We start from the raw sequence: 23,975 nt of genomic DNA, 5'->3' as shown, positions 1-23,975 counted from the left end.
GACACGAATTTCAGTAGGCATGCATGTCTAGTCCCACATAAGCTTCATTAGCTTTTTTCCTAGACTCTTAACATGCCGAGTTTCTGTGCCGGCAGTGCTTACCTTTATACAACCCAATCTCCAAAGTATAATCTTATTTGTAAAAAGTCTTTCAAAAGGACAAAAGACATGTGAGGTTAAAGACACTGTTAAAAACAGGAGACTGGCCTTAACTTAAATGTATAAAATAGCAAGAAACCAGAAACCTGTGAGAAGGTGTTTTTTGTCTAGGGTCAAAAATTATCTTTCGTCTTTGGCTTCTGTCTATTAACAGAGAGGACTATCACATTTCTGTGTTTTCTTTTGATTCTTGTCTGGATATGTTCTTCTCTCCTGCCTTCAAAGCCAAGCGTGGGCAGATTTTTTGGCTGGGACAGCCTGTGTCCAGGTTGTTTTCAACCTCATCAGGAATCTATCCTGAGCACAGAGCCAAACAAAGGGCTGGGCTCAGCCACTGTGGCACTAATGGGGGAGCACCACAGGCGGCTGACCAGAGGATGAGCAAGCGGTAATGGCAGGGTTTGTAAAAGACCAGCAAGGACCTACAGGGCTGTGGGGTGGTAGGCATGGGGCTAGAGATGGAGAAAAGCTCACAGAGGTGCTTTGCAGGTGGTAGAGAGCCTGGGGAGCTGAGGTGGGGATCCAACTTAGGAGGAGCTTTGGGGGGGAAGATAAGGTCCAGGGGGTTGGGAGGAAATGAGGGTCTCGGAAAATACCAGGACACAGAGCAGTGGGCGAGGTAGGACAGCTGAGATGTGAGGTGGGGTGGGAGTCCACACTGAACAGCTAGCAGCCAGGCCAAGGAGAGGACACCTCTGGGAAGAGGGCCAAGAGGTTTTGAAGGGATAAAGAAGCCTGGAAAGGCAGGCTTGCAGCATGCGTCACAAAGGGGTCTGTGCAACTGGGCCACTGATGTGAACTCTTCTAATCAGTACCTGCAGTGGGAAATGTGCAGGAGACAGCTCCCACAGGACTCTACACAGCTTGCTCTCATTCTCCCCATCTCAGCTGCACCATCACTTTTGCTTCATGGAGCAATACATGCCTTTTATAGGTAAATAAATAATGAGGCAAGGGCAAGGTCCATTTAGTTTTTCTACAGTAGTTTAATACCTTTGATACCCTGACGTGCAGCGTATAGGGACTGCTGCTGAAGTCATCTTGCTGGCTGGAGGTCTTCAGGTAAAAAGACTTGTTTGTATGTATGTAGGTTTCTGACCTAAAACCTCTAACAATGCTAGCAGGCATACGGTGCCAATTCAGATTTCTGTTTCTGTGAGATAATCCCCTGGCACTAATGACTAAGGTCTGTAATTTATTCAGCAAAATTTCCCAGCTCCCTCTTACTTTGTGACAACTCCTTGCTAGGGCTTCAGGGCTTTGAGATTTTTTATCTATTTTTTTTTTTTAGATTTGATAATCCTATTTAACCCTCCTGCAAATGGGACCCCAGGGAGAGCTTTTCAGTTACACACAATTAGTTTTATAAGCAGCATTATTAAACCATCCATTAGCTTTTTTTTTTTTTTTAACTCCTTTATTAATAGCAATAGAGGCTTTTGTACGAAGAATAGAGGGTGGCATTATATGAAATGGTTTCAGACCCTAATAATAATATTTCCTACTTGCAAGCATAATTAACAAATGAGCTTTTTCATGTGAGATTTCATTTAAAATCTGCAACTCCTTTCCCCACTCATCCTTTCTCCCCTTTATGTTTTTCCTTCTGATACATGAAGTAAGGCTATCCTGGATCTCGAGAGAAAAGAAAGGCCATGGGGCAGGGCCAGCCCTGAGGAACCTGGTTAGGTTGCTGTCTCCCTGCCTAAAGTTTAGGATTGTGCTCCCTTGTCAGCAACCCCATTGCCAGAGGCAGCCGGTCAGGGGATCACAGCTCAGCCCAACCATCTCCTCTTGGCACCTGAGGCCATGTACCAGGAGAGGGGCCACGGTTGTTGCCAAATAAACTGATGAGCTACTCCTTCAACCAGGGGCAGAAGGGAGACAGGGTGCTAGAAGGGAGCCTACCAGGATGTGTGAGGACTGTGCCAGTCTCATGTTTCTAAGAGCGCTGGGAAAATCAGGGTGAGCGCAGGCCTGCTCCAGCCCTACAATCTCCAGAGCAGAGTGTGAGAAACAGAGCAATCTCAGGATAATATTTCTCCCTGCTGCATTTTCAGTATTTGACTCTGTTATACAAAGCTGGTGGCTGTACACAAACCACTACAACCATAAGGGACTTTTTTCCATAAATTTGACTCATTGCCTTTTGCACCCATTTATGCTTTTATCTTTGACAATATCCCATAAGAATATATTCTGTTCTTCACTGTGTGAAAAGGTACTTTTGCTTATTTTTAAACGCATCACCTGACAACTTCATTGTTAGGAGACATACTGAACAGTCATTGCTTATTCACTTCCTCCCTGTCACTCCTGATTCCCTTTGTTCTCAGGCTATTGTATTTGACAAGGCTGTATTTTAGATCTTGTTCTGAATTTACCACAAACAATGTTTAAAGCTCTGAAGTTGTAGAGTGGAGCTGAAAGCACTTTGTCTTTGTCTGCTCTCTTGGGACTATTGTGCTGCCATCCGTACTCTTGGCAAGCCAGTTCATTTACATTTTAAAATTTAGGATTTAGAATGGATATGTAGATGGACCTTCCAGTGGGTAAAGTAATTCCTGCTACTTAGTTTTAAATTAAAGTCCTGATCATAAACTTAGGATTGAAGATACAGGCTGTCTTCCTGGCCAATTTGTACTGAAAGTATCATAAATAACGATTTGATTTGAAAAAATTGAAATAATTGTTCAATTAAAAGCCATCAGCAGTATTATTTCTTTCTACTGAAGGTTCAGAAGCTTGTGTTAGTTTTGACCTTTTCAAACAAAGATCCACCTTTTCAAACTTACTTTCATGATTCTCCAACAAAAAAAGAACAAATTAAAGAACATTCTTGTGAGGAAGCCTGGCTTCCCCAGCAAGATCCACAGACAGCCCTCTTCTCTATAGTGAGTTCTTTCCATTTCAGGAAGAAATATAAGCAAATTACTTTTGCTTATGAACATGCTAAAAGGAATGAACATTCATCTTTCTAACATACAAAATTTTGAAATGAAGAAAAATGTGCACAAAGGCATTGCTCATTTCTCTGGTATTAACAGAACCACAGTCTTTCACCCTGTGGCCATTTTCTTCTTTGTCTTACAAAAGAAAAATAAAATCCATGCAAGATTCCAATATCTTTTTCCTTTGTTTATTTTGTTTAAAAATATATACTGTCAGTTAAAAAAATAGATAATATATATATCCACATTGGCAACAAGTATAAAATGTCACTTTATGTACTAAGAATAATCACAGGTTACTTGAAGAACTATATTCCATTCTATATGTAGACATTTATTGACAGCGGAACTATCAAGAACAATGGTTATCATCCACACTGGACTAACATTCTCTCTACATATCTACAATTGTTCTAGGACTTCTCCAAAGAATTTAAGATTGGTGGGTGTCTCACACTAATGTGCAGAATACAATTTACTGCATGCTTTTCCTAGTAGGAGGGAAAAATACAACCCCCTTACTCTCCATTGTATTTTTTTTTCATGGGTAATTTTCATAGCTATGACACAAACAGTACAAAAAAGCAAAGCTTTACATTCCTATTTGGTTCATCTGTCCATAGCTGAACAAGCTATTAGCTGTTGAAAAAGCAGGATCTCTGGATTTAGCTGGGAACATGATATTACCATCTCCAGTTCTAAACAATAGCCTTTATTAATTAGTAGATCATTGTTGGCTTGATCACTTACTGCACTTACTGAGTCCAGAAGTACTTTAGGAATAAGCCTTTAGAGTCAACTCAGCACATCAACACAGACTTGTAACTTGCTCCTTGGGAGCTGCTTAGTGTTCACTTTTCAGCTTAGATTTACAAGAAAAAATTGTGAAAATCAGTCATTTTCATAAAAAAAAAACCCAAAACAAACAAACAAAACAAAAGAGACACTTGCCCACCACTCCTCATTTTTCTGGCCTCAGTAGGAAGAAGGATGTCTGATTCCTCCTCCTCTTTTCTTCTGTGGATGATTCCACGAAAAACACCCCTCAACCTGCAGCTTGCTCTCAGCATCTGACCTGCTGCCTGGAGATTGGCTTAGGGAGTAGCCCTGTACTTGGTTGTTTTTTAAAAAAATAAGAAAGGTCCTTTTCCTTCCCTAAAACTCTGCTTTCAAAAAAAAAAAAAAAAAAAAAAAAAAGGCAAGTGAAATCTAAGGAACTGAATCCTTTCCCAAACCCATCTAAAGACTTAAATAAAGAAATAATTTGCCTTTTCTCTCCTGTCTTGACTGTTACTAATTCAGAAATACATCACCACACTGTGCCATTAAATGGCATGGAGCTGAGAGGCCTCTGCACTGTAACAATAGGAATGGCTTCCAATTTCATTGAAAACCAGCATTTCTGACAGCTAGATTTTCCCTGCTTCTGCCCACTGTGGCAGGGATCTGCCCCATTCAGGTGCAGCCAGACCCAAAAGAACTATTTTTCCAGCATTCATGGCTATGTAGAACCATAAAGCAATAAGCGCAGGCACAGGTTTTCATTTGCTTAAGAAATGTACCTATTCAGAGGTTAGAAGGATGGTGAAAGGGGTTATTTTAGGTTTTTTTCTGCCTACATATACAAAGGGAATGGAACTAGCTGACGCGGCTCTTTTCCCCAGGCTACACAAAGAAATGGGGAAACCTGGAAACAGAGGGTCATTTAAGGCAAGGACCAGGGACTGGTATTTTTCCTTGTCTCCTCCCCAGGAGTTGTTTATCTCATCCCGCTTCACAGAAACCCAAGAAGGTATGTGTGCAGGCTCATGGGAAAGCTGTTCTCTCTTTGACAGGGTGGGAGGAAAGGAGAAAAGGTCAAGAACAGAGTGTGTTTACCAAAGCCATGTGCTCCTAGCTGTGTGTTGCTGCTGACTGCAGCTGCTTCCACTCTCAGCTGGCATTTTGTGGTTTTGAATACTAGAGCACTAAATAAAATATGGGGTTTTAATACCCTTTTTTTTCTCAATATATCCAGTGTGGGCTGCTAAACTAAACAGAATATTGCACGAGTGCACATTTCATTCATATGAGCAGAAGCTTAAAGCAAAAATGGGGAGTGCAATTAGCAACCAAATCCCACAGTCAAAGACCCTGGAGTACAGCGCAACTAGAGACAGATATAAATTTCCTTTTAAAGAAATATACTTGGAGGACCAGTTGCATAATTCTGCAAGCTAAGGAGAACACTGACTCACCAAGTCAATATTTGCTAAATCTACTGGGCCAAATTCAACTCTCATTCAAGACAGAAACAACTTTACTGTTGTTGCACAGCAATGAAAGGGCCTGGCCATGAAAACAGGCAGCAGCCTCTACTCCCTGAGCACTTCGCTTCCTGCATTCCTGATCACTGACCACCTTCTCAAGATGGATTGTCCTTCAACTTTGAAGGCTTTGAGTGGCTTGTCCTTCATATTTGGTAGAACCACACAACTAGGAATGGGTGCTTCTGGCAGCTTTTCCCCCTCTTTTGACTAGTAGTAATAAAAGGAATATACAAGACTGAACTAAGAAATTACTTTCTTTTTCAATAGGACATGTAGTAAACACACATTTACTAAAGGTAAGAAATTAGGATGTGCAAAAAAAAGATGGAAGCAGAGATCTGTCTTCATAAGCAGGAGTAAGCTAAGTTGTTTAGCTGTTGCAGCCAGTTTAACAAAAGAGAAAAAAAAAAAAAGAATTAAGATTTTAAAAAAAGGAGTAAAAGAAGAAAAGGTGACTTAACAGGGCTTCAAGTAAGGGAGCATGGCCTGTTGGTGATCAGCTAGTGAGAGAACATGATGAAGCTGAAAGATTTGCTCTGTGATCTCCTCTGGTATTTCTACTCTTAGGGAGCAAAAAAAAGTAATTCCCTGCAGTTTTAAGCAGGGAAATGGTGTGCAACTTCTTGCACCACTGCAAAATCCCATTCAGGTTTCACAGTCTCTGCTATGAGCAAGGTCTAAGGAGAAAGCAGCAGCAGTCTTAGGAACCTACAAAAAAATTTCTGTGAGAGTATGCAGTGGTACATTTTAAATATTATTTTAAAGAATTTATTTTAATAATGTGTATTTTTAATATTTATAATTTCAATATTTGAATTTGACATTTTGCCTTTAAAGAAGCCTATTTCAAAAGGAACCAGTGCATACCTTTTCTTTACCCAGCAGCACAAAAAAGAAAGACAACAGATACTTTCTCCCCTTTTGGGGGCTTCACTACCTGCAAGAAGGAAGGAACAGCTGGTCTCTGCACTGAAATACAGATAACGAGCATATTTTAGATTCTCTCTGCAGCTTTTTTTAAACCTGCATGGGGCAAGATATAAAGTAGGTGCCAGCACCTGAAACAACAGGGAGCTCTGATAATCTGACTCATTTTTCTCCACCTTTCCTCGATCAGCAAAACAAATTACTGTTCTGTGGGCTGAATTCCTCACTCTGCTGCAAATCAGGAGCAAGTCCACTGAAGCCAGATAACTTGCATGAATGCCAATTCAGTCATGCCCTAATGCTAAAGGGTCTTTTGGTGTGTGAGCTTTCCTATTACTGGAGCAAGTGTCCTTTCCTCAGCCTCCTTCCTGAGCTGTGCATGCATGCTTTGGGAAAGCTTAATGAAAGTAGAAAAGAAGCAGGTTGCAGGAAAGGGGAGGGGAAGAAAAATGTTTAAATGTAATGTTTTGGTTTAGAATGGCACAACCTCCCTTCTTAATAGAGACCAACTAAGGCAACAATGGAAGCACAGGTTCTGGACTGAAACGCTACTACTTTGTGGCACTCCTGAAAGAATTTGGCTTTGTCCTGTCAACTGCAAGTGATGGCAGAAGGCCAATTTTCAGTGGCTCATCATGAGTATTTGCTGATGTTTCTGAATGAATGTTGATCAAAGGTGCTCAAAATGGATTTAAGCTTTTAGATCTACCACTTAACTAAAAAGATATTTAATATCTTATGTTAAAAAATTAAGTTGGATAGCCCTTAGCTATTATTTTCTGTATTTATAATAAGATACTCAGTAATTGAAAGATTTTTTTATTTATAGCATCTAAGCAAGGTTCTTTTTAGAACATATGACTAATGATAATTAATTGATCCATAAATAAATGAATCTAAAAAGCATCCCACTTAACTTTTTTTAAGAAAATAATAGCCATCACTCATATTCTTCATACAGTAAGGTAGAAGAAAATGATCAATAGAAATGGGTTTGAACTGTCTATAGCCCTTGTACCTACAAAGCCAATCTTCCCTATTTACATATTTAGTACAAGAGAGTAGGAATAAGCAATTTATCAGAGGGATGGACAGAATATACCAAGAAGGCTTCCTGAATTTATACTTAGCAGAATATAGAAAAATCTTATGTAATTTAAGAAAAAAAAAAAAAAAAAAGAGAGACACAAACCTCATTGAGTTACATCAACAAACCAATCAAAACCAATCACCTTTGACCAGTAAATTGCGTGTTTCTCTTCCAGTCTCCAAAAAACCCCAATAGAAGCTATTTTGGAGCAACACACGCCTATTGGACTGAACGGCACACACCTATTTTTTCCAGATGCAGATAACTGTTGAACTCCTGTTTTGTGAGAACATTAGATTAACTTTGTCCCAGTTGAGGACAAAAGTATTCTAAAGCTTTTTTTCTAGGCTACTCTGCAGCCATTGACTTAGTTGAGAGTTTTGGGCACCAATTAAAATAATATATTAAATATTTAATTTTAATACCCCATTGAAAACAATGTAAACTTAGGCCCTATAGGCTGAACTCTTCCATGCATAGTTCTGTTTTTAAAACTGATCTCTACCTAAAAGTCAGTGCATTCAGAAATAACTCCTTTTAGAAACTACACTATAGAATTCAAGTCATTTTTTTTCACCTCACTGGTTTAATCCACCATTCTTATTTACTCAGTATCCCTTAGCAAGCTCTAACGATCTGTAGCCAAGAACCGTGGGGCTAGACCCAACATCAACTCAGGTAAAACTAACTGCATTCTGTCCTGTTCTGCAAGCATCAGTGAAACACAAATAGGAGTACAGTTTCACAATAGATTTTCCCAAAAGCATATCTTGGTAGTTTATTCTTCTTCCTCCATTTTGGAGAAAGCACTTGCCCGTAACACCTCCATGCAGTTCACAAGAATCAATGTTCCAGTTAACTCTCGCCAGTGTTTTGTTACAGGGTTTTTCATTTTATCCAAGGCTGATTGCAAGTCTTGTAAGACATCTCTGTAACTGTCTCCATAATGGGCACCCCATGTGTAGAGAAAGTCATATGCAGGTTTCCACATCATCTGCAAATAAAGGAGGGAAGAAAAAAAAAAAAAAAAAAAAAGGAAGTTTAATTGCAGAAATTGAATTATTGAACAAAAAGTGTAAATCTTTTCATTAACAGAAAAGTCATAGAAAAGAAAAAAAGAAAAAAAGTGTTTAATCCCTGTCCACATTGAAATGCTTTATCATAAAAGACATATTGATCTAAAAACTGCAGTAAGCTTATGTACTTCATTACTATTAAATTCTCAGATTCTTAGAGAGGTAAATAATGGAAAGATAAATTCTTCATCCAGATGATTATCAGCAAGATGAAATAATATCCCTGTCTGAAAGTATAATTCAAAGAACAGGGTAGAAGGAAGCCATTTTCCCCCTTGGTCATTTTTGCAATACATACACCCTACACCACTTCCCTATTTGGAGTTTGACTGTGCTTTTGATGGGTAGTGCCTCTCTGTCTCATTAATCAACATCCCACTGTCCCCCTACTTAGCCTGGAACTTTTAAACATGTTTCTTATCTTTGCAAATATATTTTGTGCTAACACCAGCAGGAAGACAATCTATCTGTAAATTCTCTGTGGGTTTTGTTTTTTGGTTTTGTTTTTTTTTTAATAAAGAAAAAACCCCAAATACTCAAAAAATATGAGTCAAAAGCTTAATTATTTTTTTTTTTTTAAATCAGGACATGTAATTTAAAAAACGTCCTGCAAGAAACAAAGGAAATTAAAAGCATGTTACCAATGTTCCTTATTTCAAACGACAGTATGTTGTTTTATGGCAAACAAATATGGAACAGATCTTTAGCAGATGTAATTTGTCATTGGTCTAGTGACATTAATTAAGCTATGACGGCATGATTCAGATACCAAGCTGGACTTACATCTTTCAAAGTGCTGATGTCCAGAGGAAGTTTGCTCAATTTACGAACAAAAAAAATTGTTTTCCCAGCTGCTACTATTCCAAATTTAACTTGGTCTGTCCACTTTCTAGTTTCCCACCCCTCATGGGCAATAAAAGTTTTGCAAACAGCAGTTGAGTTGGCAATTGTAGGGATGACACACAAAGCCACAGAGAAACCCATCACTTTCCTAAAAGGTTCTGGAATTTGCCATTTTAACAGAAACACACTTATGCATAGAAATAAAAGCATATAGACTGATGTGTGCACAGTTTACATATATATATATATATATGTGTGTGTGTGTGTATGAGAGAGAGAGAGAGATCAGGAAGTCCAAATTTTTTTAACAACTTTTCTCTTTTAATGGAAAAGCAGTTTTCATGGTTCTGAAGGATAATTCAGGAGGAAAATTATTATTTCCTCAATATAATCCTATTAATTTCCAGATAATACACAACATAAAGCTCTACTTCCTTCATTTAAGCTTTATTTACTTGATCTCTTGAGGAACTGAGTAGCAGGAGAATTTCTTTGCTCATCACTCTGAGCTTTTCTCCACATTTGGGCTAAGAACTCTCAACTTACTCCAAGATTGATTTTATCATAGTTTCTGTAAACAGCTCCCTCAACTTCTGCTGCCTTTCTCCCCCATCCCCAAACAGAAAAATGCATCAAACTCATATACCCAGCAGCATGTTTCACAGTCTGATTAGTCTGACTTCTGCCTTCAGTTTAAGCCATCAAAAAGTGCCCATGATTTCAGTGAGGTTTCTCATTTTAGGTCTACAGAAGGGAAGGGTATCCTCATTTGCCCAAAATGAATGGCATCTACTTCTCGCTTTAAGCAGGTCTGTCTTAAATCATAACCATAAGGTTATAAAAGGAGGAAAGAAAAGTAATTTGGTGTTAGGTGGGAAGGAGAGTGACGGATTCTTTCTGTTTATTAGATAGGCTATGTTGAAAAATAAGTTTTTAATATACTACTGTAAATATTAGATATTACAACATCCTTTAATGAACTAAACCATCTCACCACTGTTGTATTTATGCTGAGACCAGAAAGTTTATGGATTCCTATTTTTAGCTTTACCAAGGTAGCCAAGAAGCTGGGATTTCCTTGTAGTCTGCTGCTGGCTATGCCTTTTCCTCTACTCTTTTTTTTTTTTTTTTTTTTCCCCCCGGAAAAAAAAAAAAAAAAAAAGGGGGGGGGGAGGATCAAAAGCTTGATAAACTGTTCATCAGTGATGCATGATTTACTCAGCAATAATCTACACGCTCACTGCACTGAACTAACACTGCAAGCCAGGCTTCTAACGCGGGCCCTTCACCACATCCACGTACTCTAATGCAATGGGTGAACTGAATTGTATTTAACATTCCTGAATTATATCAAAGCGGATTTTCAGGCAAGATATTAAATCACTACACCATGCTGGGCAAGTCTCATCTCAGCTGCGTGCATGTTTTCCCTCTGCTTCCACTGCCTCTGCTGAGTAGGTGATAATGATACCTACATCCTCTGTAAAGTGACTTGGAATTTGCTGGTGAAAAGCACTTCAAAATCTAGGCACCAATTGTATGCACCTCAAGTTACCTCTGTGATCATCTGGGAGAAGATTTCTCCAACTAACAAAAAATAAAAAGTTTAAAAGTAGAAACATTTTTCAGCCGATCAGTGCTCTTGGTGGTAGAACAGTCCTTGATGGCTAATGAATTGGTTAATGTTTTCAGATAATCCTCAATAATTAGTAAAAACTTTTTACTCCCTCATCTTTTTGGCTTTCTATTTTCACACCAACAACTGTTATCAACAAGAAAGCTTTTCCATTAGAAAATTCCAGGTTAGGATAAGCTGCTTTAAATCGGGGTTCTGTTACACAGGCTAAGTAAATGTGAGGCTCACCAATCATTCTGAAATTAGACTAATGCTAAGCTTGTAACAATGCTGGGGGCATTTCCACACCCGTATGAATTTACACTGCATTTGCTACATTCATTTTTCATCCTTGCTGAACAACATACACAAAGCTTTATCAACAGAGTATTGCTTTCTCTATTTAGAGGTTCTAACTCACCAGAGCACTGAGAAGTTCAGAGGTCAGAAGAAAGCACTGAAATTCAGTAGAAAGTACTGAAATTTAAGGTTAGGTTCACAGGACAGCGAGTATGCTCAGTATTCATGTGAGATACCATTGCTAGAAACCTGATGTGCTCTGAATTCTCACTCGTGTAGACAAGCACTGTTATAAAGCTCACACAAAACCAAAAAATTCCACATGGGCCCATCCTAAGTCTTGAGAAACATCATAAAGAAAAATTCTGATCTTTGATTATTTATTGAATGTTCTCTTAAAAAATAGAATATACTTTATATTGGCATTTTATGAATTTGACTGTGCTACCTTCTGGTAGCAGACATTGTCATTGAAAGGAAAAGAACCTTGTAGGTGGTTTATCATAAAAATTATGTAAAAAACTCTTGAAAATAAAATAATAGGCTATATGAGGCAGAAGATGGGCTTCATGGAAATACATACCCATTTAAAATAAGTAAATTTATAATTTTTATATTTATATACATTTTTATATATAAAAATAAATATGTATGGTGCTGTAAACAGAGTTTTGAGATTATATTAGTTTGGCTGTACAAGGAGAAAACATTTCCAAATACCATGAAGACCTGTAGAGTTGCATATTGTTCACGTCTATAATTCATTCTGTAGAAAGCTGGGGTTTTGTCAGACAAACACAGAAAAATAAGTAAGTAAAACAGAAGTCTAGGAAGTTACATGAAGCAATACATAGTAGTAAAAAAAAAAAAAAGAAAAATTACAAGCATTCTCTTTCTGTTTCATTTTAGTATTTTAGAATAAACTAGTGCAAAAACAGAGCCAATAGCAGGGTGATTTTCTTTTTAGTTATTGAAAGAGAGTGGCAGACTAGGGATTGGTAGAGCTGTGAGTTTTATGAGAAAAAAATTTAAGGAGGAAGGTGCATCCAGGCAGAAGTAATGTACCCAGAAGAACTAAAAAAAACCAACCAAAAAAACCTCCACACAAAATAGCTCAAAGAGAAAAGTAAGATCAGAGGAGAAGGCAGTGTTTGCAAACAGCAATGACAGAGATGATTTTGCAGAAAAGTGCAGAACTTCATAAGTAAATGTGTGGAATTTTGGTTAAATGTTGATTGGGGAGGAATAAGGAGAATAAGAGGTGGTGGTTCACAATTAGAGCAGAAATCTCTTGATAGCTATCACGAGGCAGATAAAACTCAGACAAAAGACTCACTGGATTCAGACTATGGAAAGGAGGATATGTTTGGCAGGGAACAGGAAGAATCAACTACACAGAAGGACAAAGGAAGCAAAAATTATCTTGAGTAGTTGTGAACCTATGAATGGGAAAAAGTGATTCATTTGATACTGAGAGGTGAGAGTGAAGTAGTTCAGACTGGATCATGACCATTACCTGCAATAATCAGGGGATGCTAGTACAGGCAGAGGGGTAGTCAAGCCTGAATGTAAGTGCTCAAAACAAAAAGATCAGCTTAAGCGTCATTCAGCAACATTTATAAAAGATGATGCTTAGGGTAAAACCCAGTCTGGGACCTGGAAGTCATTGGCACATAACTCTGTGGGAAACAGAAGATCTATGGCATGCTTCAGTGTTAAAGTAAGAGTAGAGCAATGCAGGAAGCAACCTGGTTGCCCAGGCAAAGGTGTGCCAGGAGCACAGGCTGGCCCTCAGCTCAGAGCCACAGACTAGGACCCACTCTAAGTTTTATGATATATCTGACATTGCATGGATGTCATCAGTAGCCCTGGGCACCTCAAATAGCACTAGAGATATAATTAGGTACCCAAGTTGCTCCTTAAATGTGTACATGCTAAAATACATCTGAGAGGAAAACATGACTTTTATTTAGAACTCATATTCTGCATGAGCAGAGTGTTTTACAAAGAAGGATAAATAGCATTACCTACCTGACAAACTATGAAATTAAAACATGGGCTTGTAATGTTCATATAAGAGGACAGAGGTGGAATTGGTGTAGGAGCTTCTAAACTCTTGTCATGCTACTCAAGCTCAATGATGACAAATCTCACACAGGCACAGAAAAGTGTTAGTCGTGGAGGTAAACTTCCTTTCAGTGGAAAGAGCAAAATTGGTAGTGAGGGTGATTTGAAGTGGGTCATGCAACAACTGAATGGTCTTCCTCACTGTGTCTGAAATTACAGCAGTTAGGAAAGAGGTGGGCAGAGGAGTAAGATTAACAAGTGGATGGGACAATAAGAAGGGACTAAAAGTGGTCCTTGGGGTAGGAGTAAAGAGCTGAAGCTCAAGATGGAGACCAGAACCTCCACAGCAAATTAATTTACCACTAAACAACTAGCCTCAAAGAAATATCTAGATAATTATAAACAAAAGTTGATGAGAATTCCTTGCATTGAAGGGCTTACAAATGAAATAAGGGGCCGAACTACAGAACAAAGAAGCACACAAAGCAAGGAAGAAGAAAGGTCCCTGGGTGTGTTTGTGCAGAGGAGCAAGTGTGCACACACAGTTACACCAGAGCCTTACCTCCAGAGCTACCATGCCATTTTTCCCTTGATGAGGTACTTCATAAGCCTCAATTTGCTGCTTTGTGAGTCGGGCTAGCTTCTCCGCAAGTTCCCGCCAGTATTTGCCAAGCTTGACAGCTGAGGTCAAAATGATGGTGTCCTGGGTAAGACGTGCCACTAATCCCTGGCAATCTATTTTCAAAAGTGCCTGCAACAATCATTTTCATTAGTGTTCTTTCACCAGTAATTACAAAGACAGCTTCATAATTTGGTTTTATAGCACTATTCTGAATTACTGAGCAGACAGGAAGGCTTTTTTTTTTTTCTATTTTGTGTTCTTACAAATATGTAACTTTTTTTCCTACAAAAACGTGTTGCCAACAGTTTCATAGGAAAACTACCCACAAGCTTAAGAAAAAATTAAGCTGGCATTCAGCTGCTTCAGCATTCCAGTGATACATGGATCCTGCCAAGCTTACAGATCCTACAGGAAAAATATACTCCTCCAAGAAAAATATTTGGGACATCAAATTTAGCTTCTTAAAAGTATGACATGAAACTTAAAAATTAAGTTAGAGCACTATTATACTAAGGTGTGGTCCTTCGTCTACTGCTTTTCTGGAAAATCATTTATTACACTGGCTAACATCTTTTGATTTACTTGTCCCACAGAACCGATAATTTGCTGAGCATTAAGCAGAATTGCAAGCACAGAACTCTTCCCTCCTCCATGGCAAATGAGCCTTTAATAACAAACTAATTAAAAGTTCTAGGAGTGAAACCTTGAAATGCAGATAAGTTGCATTTTCTTTTCTTTATATGTTTGGATAAGAGCTAGTGAGAAAAAGAGGTGGTGTTTTATCTTCTCCTCAAATTAACAGTGAAATGTTCCAGTGAAAAGGTTGACTTTTTCAGTGAAAGATCAATTAAAAAAAAATCCACAAGTTTTCCTTGGGTTTTAGATACTTTTTAAATAAAATATCAAGCATTTTTGCAGAAATCAGACATTTCTGTGATTTAATTATAAAACATTTTTCCATAAAAATCTTCATTGCAAAAAGTAGAATGTTTGGTAGGCACAGTAGCGAGAGGCAGACTATAGTGAACAGTACCAAATCTCTCTATACATTTGGCCAAATGGAGACAAAGTTGTCCAATTTGCCTTTGCTTTTATAATCAAGAACCCTATTAAATGTAAAAATAGGAGATTCATTAAAAGAAATAACCAGTAAATTCTACCCAAAAGTGACACAGATGATATATAATTTTAAGTCTAGCATTACAAAGACAGGGACCTGATTGGCACTTCGTAGCTCAAAATCATACACATCTCAACCAAATGGGGCATCTTTTTAATCTAATTATGCCCTACCTTTTGCCTGTTCTGTAATGAACTCTGTTTCACTGTATTCAATTAAAAGTTTGGATCGTATTCACCCTTAACTCCCCCCTCCCCTTTTTTTACAGACACAGCAGACTAAACTGTACTTCATACTTGTTCAGTTTTGTTCCACATAGTTTAGTGCAGTCTTAAGAGTAAATGGTCACTGCTACCAAAATTTTCTGAATTGTGCTGAAATGGCTGCCAGCACTTCAAAGGGGACAGACTAAATATGAGAAGTAAACCCTGTTAAGGTTTTCAATTCAGGTTAGTCAAAAGGCTTTAAATGAAAGGCTAAAATGTGAATTTATAAACACATTTTTATTATACTTTTTATGAGAAATCTAATTCTCCTCTGTCCCTAAATAGGCTGGTAGACTTTTTAGTCGGAGCCAAGGACAATATTGAGTAATCATTAATTCCAATTTAATTTTTGCATAGATCTGTACGCAAATTAAGATGGTTAACAATGCAACACCTGTTACCTGGAAACACTTAGAATAAAACCACTTTTGATGCACATGTAACAGTATTAAATCTCATAGAAGTTATCCAGTGGCTTATAAAAGAGGCCCATTAAAATATGTACTGAAATACTTGTGATATTGTCCTTAGGTCACTACAACATTGACTATGAATGGTCACGTATGGATAGAAAAATCTTGTCTTCCAACATGTGAGTCTGGATTTCCTTGCTTTAAAAATATGAAGCAAACTTAGACACACACCTTAGGGCACACAAGATATATAAATAATGCTGTTTCCACACTATAAGGTTACTAAATAGTTCAAAATGGTAATGTGAATTGCTCAGGGAAGCAATTTACCATTATGACTTCCATGACAAAAGACAAAACCATTTCAAACGTGGCTGTTTAAAAACAAAAAAGTCAACTCGGTCAACCTACTAAATGAGCAAGGCTCCTGGAACATTCATAGAACACTGTTTAGGATTAATTAGTTAAAGAATTATTCTTCATTAGAGTTTGGATTATTTTCCATCTATATGTGCCTACAACTTTCAGTAATATGTTCAGGTTTGTAAAGATTCACACGAGAGAATGTATGACTGTGTTATCTTGTTCACACTTTAATATTGGGTAGTTTCTTGGCAATGCATTCCCAGTAACAAAGTTAGTTCATGCAATACTTACAACAATGAGCTCATAAAGAAATAATCTCTTTTTTTTGTTAGCATGGCAGTCTTCTTTCATCCTCTTCACAACATGTGCAACTCTCTCTGATTCTTTATCAGCATGTGCCTCATTAAAGTCATCCAAAGACATGTGTGAATAGCCTAGCACCTCAGCCAAAGCTCTCCAGTCATAAACACTCTCTGATACTGTAGATAGAACTACTGAGTAGATGTAAGTCAGTTTTTTGAATGGCAATGCAATTTGTTCAACAAGATTCTTGGTTGTTAGCTCACTATCAGCAGTGTCTATAGCTTGTTCTTTGGAAATCACTTTTATGTTTTTGCAATGTATGAGACCAATCTTTCTTCTGAGAACTCCTACGTACCACTCTTTGATTTTTGTTTGTCCAATGCATTTTACTTTATCTTCACCAAGAAGTGCTATTGTGTCCCCTTTAAAATATTCTAGCAAATAGTCAATCTTATTTTGACGTAACACTGTTTTCAAAGCTACTCCATAAGTATTAACGCTCAAAGTTTTATCTTGAAACTTTGGATATTTAACTGTTGGTATTAAAAACAAAGGTGCAGACTTTATTTCTTTGCGGTTTTGTAAGCGCTTTGGTCTACTGATAATTCCGCTTAATTTTGGAGCTGGATCAGGAGTCGTAACATGGAACTGCGTTACTTGGCTACTTTTTAAGACTTTAATCTGAACAAGGAAAACAAAGAAATGCATCTCTCTACATCCAAGCAAGGAAAAAAAGAATTCTTGGCGGACCATTTCACCACTCTTCAGCTCCTCCTCTTTAATATTTTTACTTTGGTCTTCCATCTTCACTTCAAAATCTGGATCACAGGATACCAAAGAAATGTTTAGATCTTGTGGCTTTTCAAGCAGAAATGTATGTTTTCCCCACAGCTGAAACACAACAGGAGGCATACTTTTCCCTCCTTTTTTTATATCAGAAATTGTGAGTTTTTTGGGAATGTAGTTATGACCGAAGACCATAAAAACTGTTGTAAAAGATGGATGAATATATTTGGGACCATAAATTCCAACTGAGACTGTTCTATGAACATAATCCCAGACACTAGTTGCTGGAGGCTGGATTTTGTTCACTTGTACAGCAATCACCGCATACATAACATGACTTAAGTCCGTTAGCTTCACTTGTATGGTATCTTGATAAGTATAGCATTTCTCTAGCTTCTTAAAAGGCCCTTCTTTATTGAGACTGAACAAACACACAATATCACTCGTAACTTGGCTGAGTGGATCATTCTTCACTTTAGCTGCGACTTTCACCTCTAGGAAAATGGCTTCCCTTGTCTTGAGATTGCTGAGCGTAAGTTCTATAAGAGGACTTATGGTGCTAGACAACTCATTGTTAAACGATGATGGAGGGTTAAGAATAGCCTTTAAACCAACTTCTTGGAATTCCCCAGGTAATACATGACCCATGGGGACATGAATGTTGATATCCGAGTCAGGTAGCTGCACTGAACCCCCTTCATGGTTCAGTTTACAGACTACGTAAATATCTGTAGCTTGTGTTTGTGCCCATCCAGGACTATGACTCATGGCTTCTAAATCTAGGCAAGACCGAGTGAGTTGTCGGTGACTCAACCAAGCCATCTTGTAGGCTTCGCGGTCATTTTGAAGCCATGTCACATCAGAAGGTATAGTTTTTTGAGGTGTCGTCTTGTGAGGATTAATTCTCCAGTTATCAACAATATCCAGGAAGTCAGACACACTCTTGGATCGTCCAGATCTTCTTGCTGAAGTCTTTCTTAGAAGACAATCAATATCTAGCTCATCACCTGAGGAAGCCAAAGAATCCCTGTTGCTTGAAACTTTAGAGAACAAATAGGGTTTTTCTTTTAAGATTGAAAGGTATTTATTATTTTCATCTCTATTTGAAACAGCTATGTCATGTACAAAAGGGTTGGAGGCTGACAGTTCATTCCAGAAAGGATTAGTCTTGGAAACAGCATGGGTATGTTTGAATACATCAGACCAGTCAGTATGAAAATTCAATTTACTCTCATTGACATCTGTTTAAAAGAAAAAAACAGAAGCATTTCTTAAAGCACAGAGACTTGAGACATTCTGTTCATTTCCAACTGATAGTCTTGTAAGCTAACAGGTAACTAAATTTATCCTCCTAAAATACATACAGGTAATTTATGTATTGATTTTTTGTGGTTTTTTAAAGAGTATCAATATTGATTTCTAAGTAGCATTAAGAATCTTTGTTAATAGAAAGAGTGCTAACAAATTAGTGCTGTAGGATGTAAAGCGTCTTCTGTGAGATGCTGATATTATCAACTCCTATGACTGTTAATTGACACTGAATATGCTAACATTCCATAAGGTTTAAACCTTTACATTCCAGTAATCTTTGGCCTCTTACAAAATGCCATGGATTTCTTTTCTTTGTGCCTATCTCTCTGCAAGGATTAAACAACTGCTGTTTCATTTTTCAAATACTATAGACAGTACAGAGAAATGCATTATTCAATATTCTTTTTCATGCTAGTGAACATGTATTTAATTGATAACAACACTCTTATAATTTATCTCAGTGTGTGTGGAATTTGTTATACTAGCTTTCCATTAAAAAAATTCATTGGTACAATTTATGAGGTCTTGTACAATTTGAAGAGAAATGTTTTTGTGGCTACTAATTTTTCAGAGATTCAATTTAAATAGACAAATAGGAGAGTGTAAGTCATATTTAAATATTCCTTGTAACAAAAATACTCATTATTAACAGTAATATCTATTTGTTCTGAAGATAAGATGTCCTTATATTTTATATTAATAACATTTCACAGAAGCTGGTTTATAGGTTGACTCACACTTCTTGTAATGAATAGAGTATGTGCAAGTTTTTGTGCAAAGGGTTTCTATTACTTGAGTTTGCCATTATTTTTCTATATACAGAGGTTATGCCTTCCCTTCTTTGTACATCCTTGTAAAGAATTTTAATTTTAGAGGGAAAATTCAGCATTTCTATTTTTTCAGTATATCTATATCCCTCATTATTACACTTCCCCTAGTACCTTTCCTCTCCAAGGATACTAATTATTGCTCAGTGGTAAGAATGACAGCACATTCAGCCACAAAAAGAACAAAAAAAAATTGAAATGTTAGTACTTCTCTTTTTGTTCCACTTGTCATGAATTGTGACAAAAAGCTAAAACCATTTTTCCAAAGTTACAGAAAACTCATAATTTAGAAAAACCAAAGTGGAATCTACCTGTTTCCCAGTTGCCCGTCTGCAAGGTTCTGGCATTGTCCTGACGAGAGCCTTCCAGCTGAGTTGCCAAGAGGAGTGAACCCAGGGGCAGCCAACTCCTCCTTGGGCACCCAGTCTTGGCCAAGGGCCACCAGACAGAGCTGGGCTGCTTAAGCACCAACTGAAAAGTCCTTTTGTTTGTGCCCACAGGCCAAAAGCTTTCCTTGCATTTTGATGCTATTACAGTCAGATCATTATTATCTATTAAAAAATAAATTAATTAATTTCAAAAGAAACATTAAGGTTTTTGTTTGTTTGTTTCTTCATCCTAAAGGGTATGTTTCTACATAAAAAGTCCGAGCAGAAAACTGTGGCAGGGCCTGACTCATTCAGCTGGATGCTTTCTTATGATGAGGTAACAGCACAGATTACTGGGGTGCAAGAGGTTAGCGAGGAAATAATTCCTGCTCCCCAACTCACACAATAAGTGCCAGATTCCCCGTTACTCACCCCTGGTACTGGACAAAAAGCTAAGAGAATGCCTGCCTTGTAGAGGGGAATGTTTTCTTAACTTTTAGGTTAAAATAGCAATGAGATTAAATCAACTTTGCTAAGAGTCCAGTTTTCAAACTGGACTAACTCCAGAATTTCCTTGTCTTCCTGGTTCTCAAAACCCTAAAATAATGTATTTTGGCTAAGAACTTCCTCTTCTCTTCCCTGTCTCAACCACCAGTAAACATGCCCTAAATTACATTTATTCATGTAAGGTTAATGATTCCAGCACTTCCTCCCAACCTGCCTGACCCGTGTTTGCTGTGGCAGGGGGCAGAGGATTTACTCTTGCATGCCTGCAAGTTTCTCCTAGGGGACCTTGTGACAGCCCCTTGTGTTCTGACTCCAGGGACATCTGTGATGGCTTGAGTAGTACAAAACACAAACAATTAAGAAAAAAACAAAAACAACAAACGTCTAAAAATATGGTGTACAGGACTCTACAGAATAGCTATAGCTCTTGACACTGTTGAGAGTTTTGCAGAAATACAGACTTTGGGTGGAGAGCCTTAGGACAGAAAATAGCAGAAGAGACATACTGTAGCTGGCTGAAGTTATCCGGTCATCCACATCAATCAAAGTCCCCTCTGACCTGCTCCGTGGAATCTCTCCACTGATTAGGGAATCTGTTCCACTACTGGAAGTGTTCTCCTCCTAGGAAACAGTTAAACATATAAAATATCATCAAGTACGCAATTTGAAAAAGGGGAAACTGTTGAAGAATAATTGCTTGCTCCTGTGATGTGACACAAATGAAAAAAAAAGTGAAGATTTGTGAGTAAATTTAGGCAGTCTGCCCAAGAGCAACACAATACTGAGGGAGTCTTACTATCTAATTTGCAGCAAAACCACCAGATGCTGCAGCTGCAATACAATATGGTACTCCAGTCCATAGTAAAGTCCAATAACTTACATAATTAAAAGTCTTGCAATTGGAACTGAGCCAATTGTATAATAACTTCTGTTTGGAAGGTCTTGAATAAAAACTTTAAAAAAAAAAAAATAAATATTCTAATTCAGATAAGTTTTACTAGAATCATTTAAGGAGAAGAGCTAGATCTGTTCCTTCCTTTGCCAGTTAATATAAAATAGTTCCAATCCTCTCTGCTTTATTATTCTTCCTACGCTTTTTCCCAAGTGAACATCAGATCATATTTTCCTTTTAGTCTGTACAAGAATGACTTAAATTACCCTTCTTCAGGGGCCATGCCAGCACAGCAACAGCCCAAGAGAGGATGTTTAGGTCTCTTCTCTTCCTTCTTCTGGCTACAAGAATTTCTGTTTTGTTTTGACGCAGTTTGCACGTGAACTGGGCCACACAAGAGCTCTAAAACAGATGTTGTGGTTGAAAGAGAGTTAACAGCAAACCTATGGCAAGGGCAGGGCAGGAGGGGCATCGCTCTGAGGCAGGCAACAGGAGAATGAACCTCTCAAAGTACCACTGCTTAATACTATTTTCAGCTGCCCAGAAAAAGGAGCTGCAGATCTTCAAAGAAGCATTGGGCCAAAGTTACTGTGTCCCTGAAACAGAAACTGGAGGAAATACAATTTTCTAGCCTTTTTTTGTGCAGGAGAGCTCATTAAATTAGTGCTATAAACCAAGAGATCATTCAGTGACTTTCCCAGAATCCTCTCAGTGGTCTTATGCATAGTGTGGCATAAATGCTGATAGGTAATAGATACATTAAGGCATATGGTTAAAAAGAAAAGGGAGGGAAAACAAAAAACAAACAAACAAACTAAAACCACAAGAGAGTTGGGAGGGAAGAGACAGAAAAAGTGAAAAAGACTAAAGGGGTTTGGATCCATCCATAGGATACAATAGTCAGCTTTGTCCAGAAGTCTGAAATATTGCGGCCTGTTACTTCTGTAGTGACAATTGCAGCCTAAGCAAACCTCATTTTATCATGTTGGTTTTTTTAAAAAAAAAAAAAGCATTGGACCTGGTTTTACTGTGGCTGAAATAAAAAGGAATTTTCAGTTCCAGTTCCAGTGAGTCACAGGAAAAAGGAAGCATACCTTATATCAAGGCATTATTGAACAGAAACTGGAAGCCAGATGTCTTTTTCCATTGCACAATATTATGGTTTAAGATATCTTTTTTTTCCACTGCAGATGTAAATCCGTACTTTTTGTTCTTCCCACAAGAGCTACCTTCAGCTAATGGCAACCTGTTCAGGTGCTGATTTGCTCTCAGGCAGGATGCAAGGCCGAGGTCAGGCTAAGTCCCCCTGTCACCCAGCCACTCTGCTATCACAGGGCTGTATGGACTTCCAGGTTCCTCTGTTACCAGAAATCCCTCAGGCCTTAGAAGTCTCAATTTCAGAAAGCAGTGAAAGCTAATCTCCAAGACTAATACTTTGTGGCTTCTTGTATTAATACCCCACCAGAACCAAACTGGAAACTAAAATGCCTCCTTAAGCCCAACACTGTAATTCCAAGACCACATCCCACACCTGTATAAAAATATCACTGTTCCCTCTGCCTCTGATAAGAGACAGTATCTTTGATAATGCGTACAGATTCCTTCAAAGGAAATGAATTTTGCTTTGCTGCTGCATCTCAAAGTGTTGAAAAACTGCACACCTTGTCTAAAAAGGCAAGATTTTTATCTTGGGCTTCTAGTTCAGGGATTGGGGAGGTTAATCACACCAGTGTAAGGTATACATACTCTAAAATCCCAATCAATATACAAAAAGAACTGTACTTTTTACAACACCAGTGTATTTGTTGCCAGCACTAATCTCTGATTGATGACTCATTGATCAATTGACATATGACTCTAAGAACAATTCTTTAAATAGTTGAAACATTCACAATTATTTCAATAGCTGTATGAAATGGGAGGTAGTAAGTAAGGATGAAGAAAGAGTATGAGAGTGCAAGTAGATGCACAGGGGCTAAAATAGAAGACCCATAGAGAAGAGAGAGGGAGAGAGAAAGAGAAGGAAAAACAGAGGGAGAGAGAAAGAGAAGGAAAAACAATCTCTTTACATAGTGGGAGTATATTGACAGAGATTGACATGATAACAAGATTGCATATGGAAGTTTTATAAACCCTAAGAATTTCTGCAAATAAAATAAGTCATTTCCTAAAATTTCCCTCTGGGAGCTCCTTAAAACCTTCACCACTAGCCTGGCACAAAGACAGGAAAACCAGTTTGAAAAATAAGCTCTCCCCTCTCAAAAGCATTCCTTGGTGTGGGAGCATATGAGGGAGCCCTTCTGACTGAGGCGTGTCTTCAGGCCAGACAAGGAGAGGGAGAGGGAAGTGGGGAGATATACACATTCCTGGGCAAAAGATGACCACGTTCGGTCAGCATGTCAAGGGATGTGGGAAATGCTGGGGACAGGCTGTACACACGCCATCGGGTACTGGGCAATGTGCCTTCTGAACAGAGTTACAAGATTCAACTCCAGGGCTGGGTCCCATTTCTCCCGTGTTCCAGCCTTAGTACTGGGAACGCTTAAATCCCCAATGCCTTTGTGCAAGACTAGGAAAATAAGAAAACTCAATGCTCCCCCTTTTCCACCGGTACATTCTGTGACAAAATAGCATCTCAACTGAAACTTTTGATGGGCAATCCTATTAATTAAGAATTTACCTGTACAAATCTGAAAGAACCACTATCCACAAGAGAACAGAGATCAATGTTTGTGGTATACAAAGCTATGCTGAGCAGTGGCCAAGAGGAATGGTATGAAACCCTTTTGCTGCAGAAAGAAGGAATTATTTATGGCAAGAAATAGAAGCTAATCTTTTGTTTGCTGTAGTTACTAAG

General features: G+C 38.1%; 1 protein-coding gene across 1 annotated transcript; it reads right to left on the bottom strand.

The window, feature by feature from the left end:
• Nucleotides 1-8,214: 8,214 nt before the first annotated feature.
• MACC1 (MET transcriptional regulator MACC1) lies at nucleotides 8,215-23,562 on the bottom strand. Its single transcript, XM_010175721.1, has 5 exons — nucleotides 23,554-23,562; nucleotides 20,733-20,847; nucleotides 16,416-18,454; nucleotides 13,900-14,088; nucleotides 8,215-8,430 (listed from the first exon to the last, which is right to left on the bottom strand). The coding sequence occupies exons 1-5, from the start codon at nucleotides 23,560-23,562 to the stop codon at nucleotides 8,215-8,217; spliced, it is 2,568 nt and encodes an 855-aa protein (XP_010174023.1).
• Nucleotides 23,563-23,975: the final 413 nt, after the last annotated feature.

Source organism: Antrostomus carolinensis, unplaced genomic scaffold, assembly GCF_000700745.2.
Source record: "Antrostomus carolinensis isolate BGI_N321 unplaced genomic scaffold, ASM70074v2 scaffold4029, whole genome shotgun sequence".
Classification (NCBI taxonomy): Eukaryota; Metazoa; Chordata; class Aves; order Caprimulgiformes; family Caprimulgidae; genus Antrostomus; species Antrostomus carolinensis.
The sequence above is the reverse complement of the archived record's forward strand: the minus strand, read 5'-3'. Positions and strand labels throughout refer to the sequence as shown.

Bases quoted from the DNA above. Each gene is read 5' to 3' on its own strand.
- MACC1 (XM_010175721.1), bottom strand. The intron at 14,089-16,415 runs GTAAGTATTGCA...TGATTGTTGCAG, and splicing joins TTCTTTATGAGCTCATTGTT to GCACTTTTGAAAATAGATTG. The intron at 8,431-13,899 runs GTAAGGCTCTGG...CTTTATTTGCAG, and splicing joins ATGGCATGGTAGCTCTGGAG to ATGATGTGGAAACCTGCATA.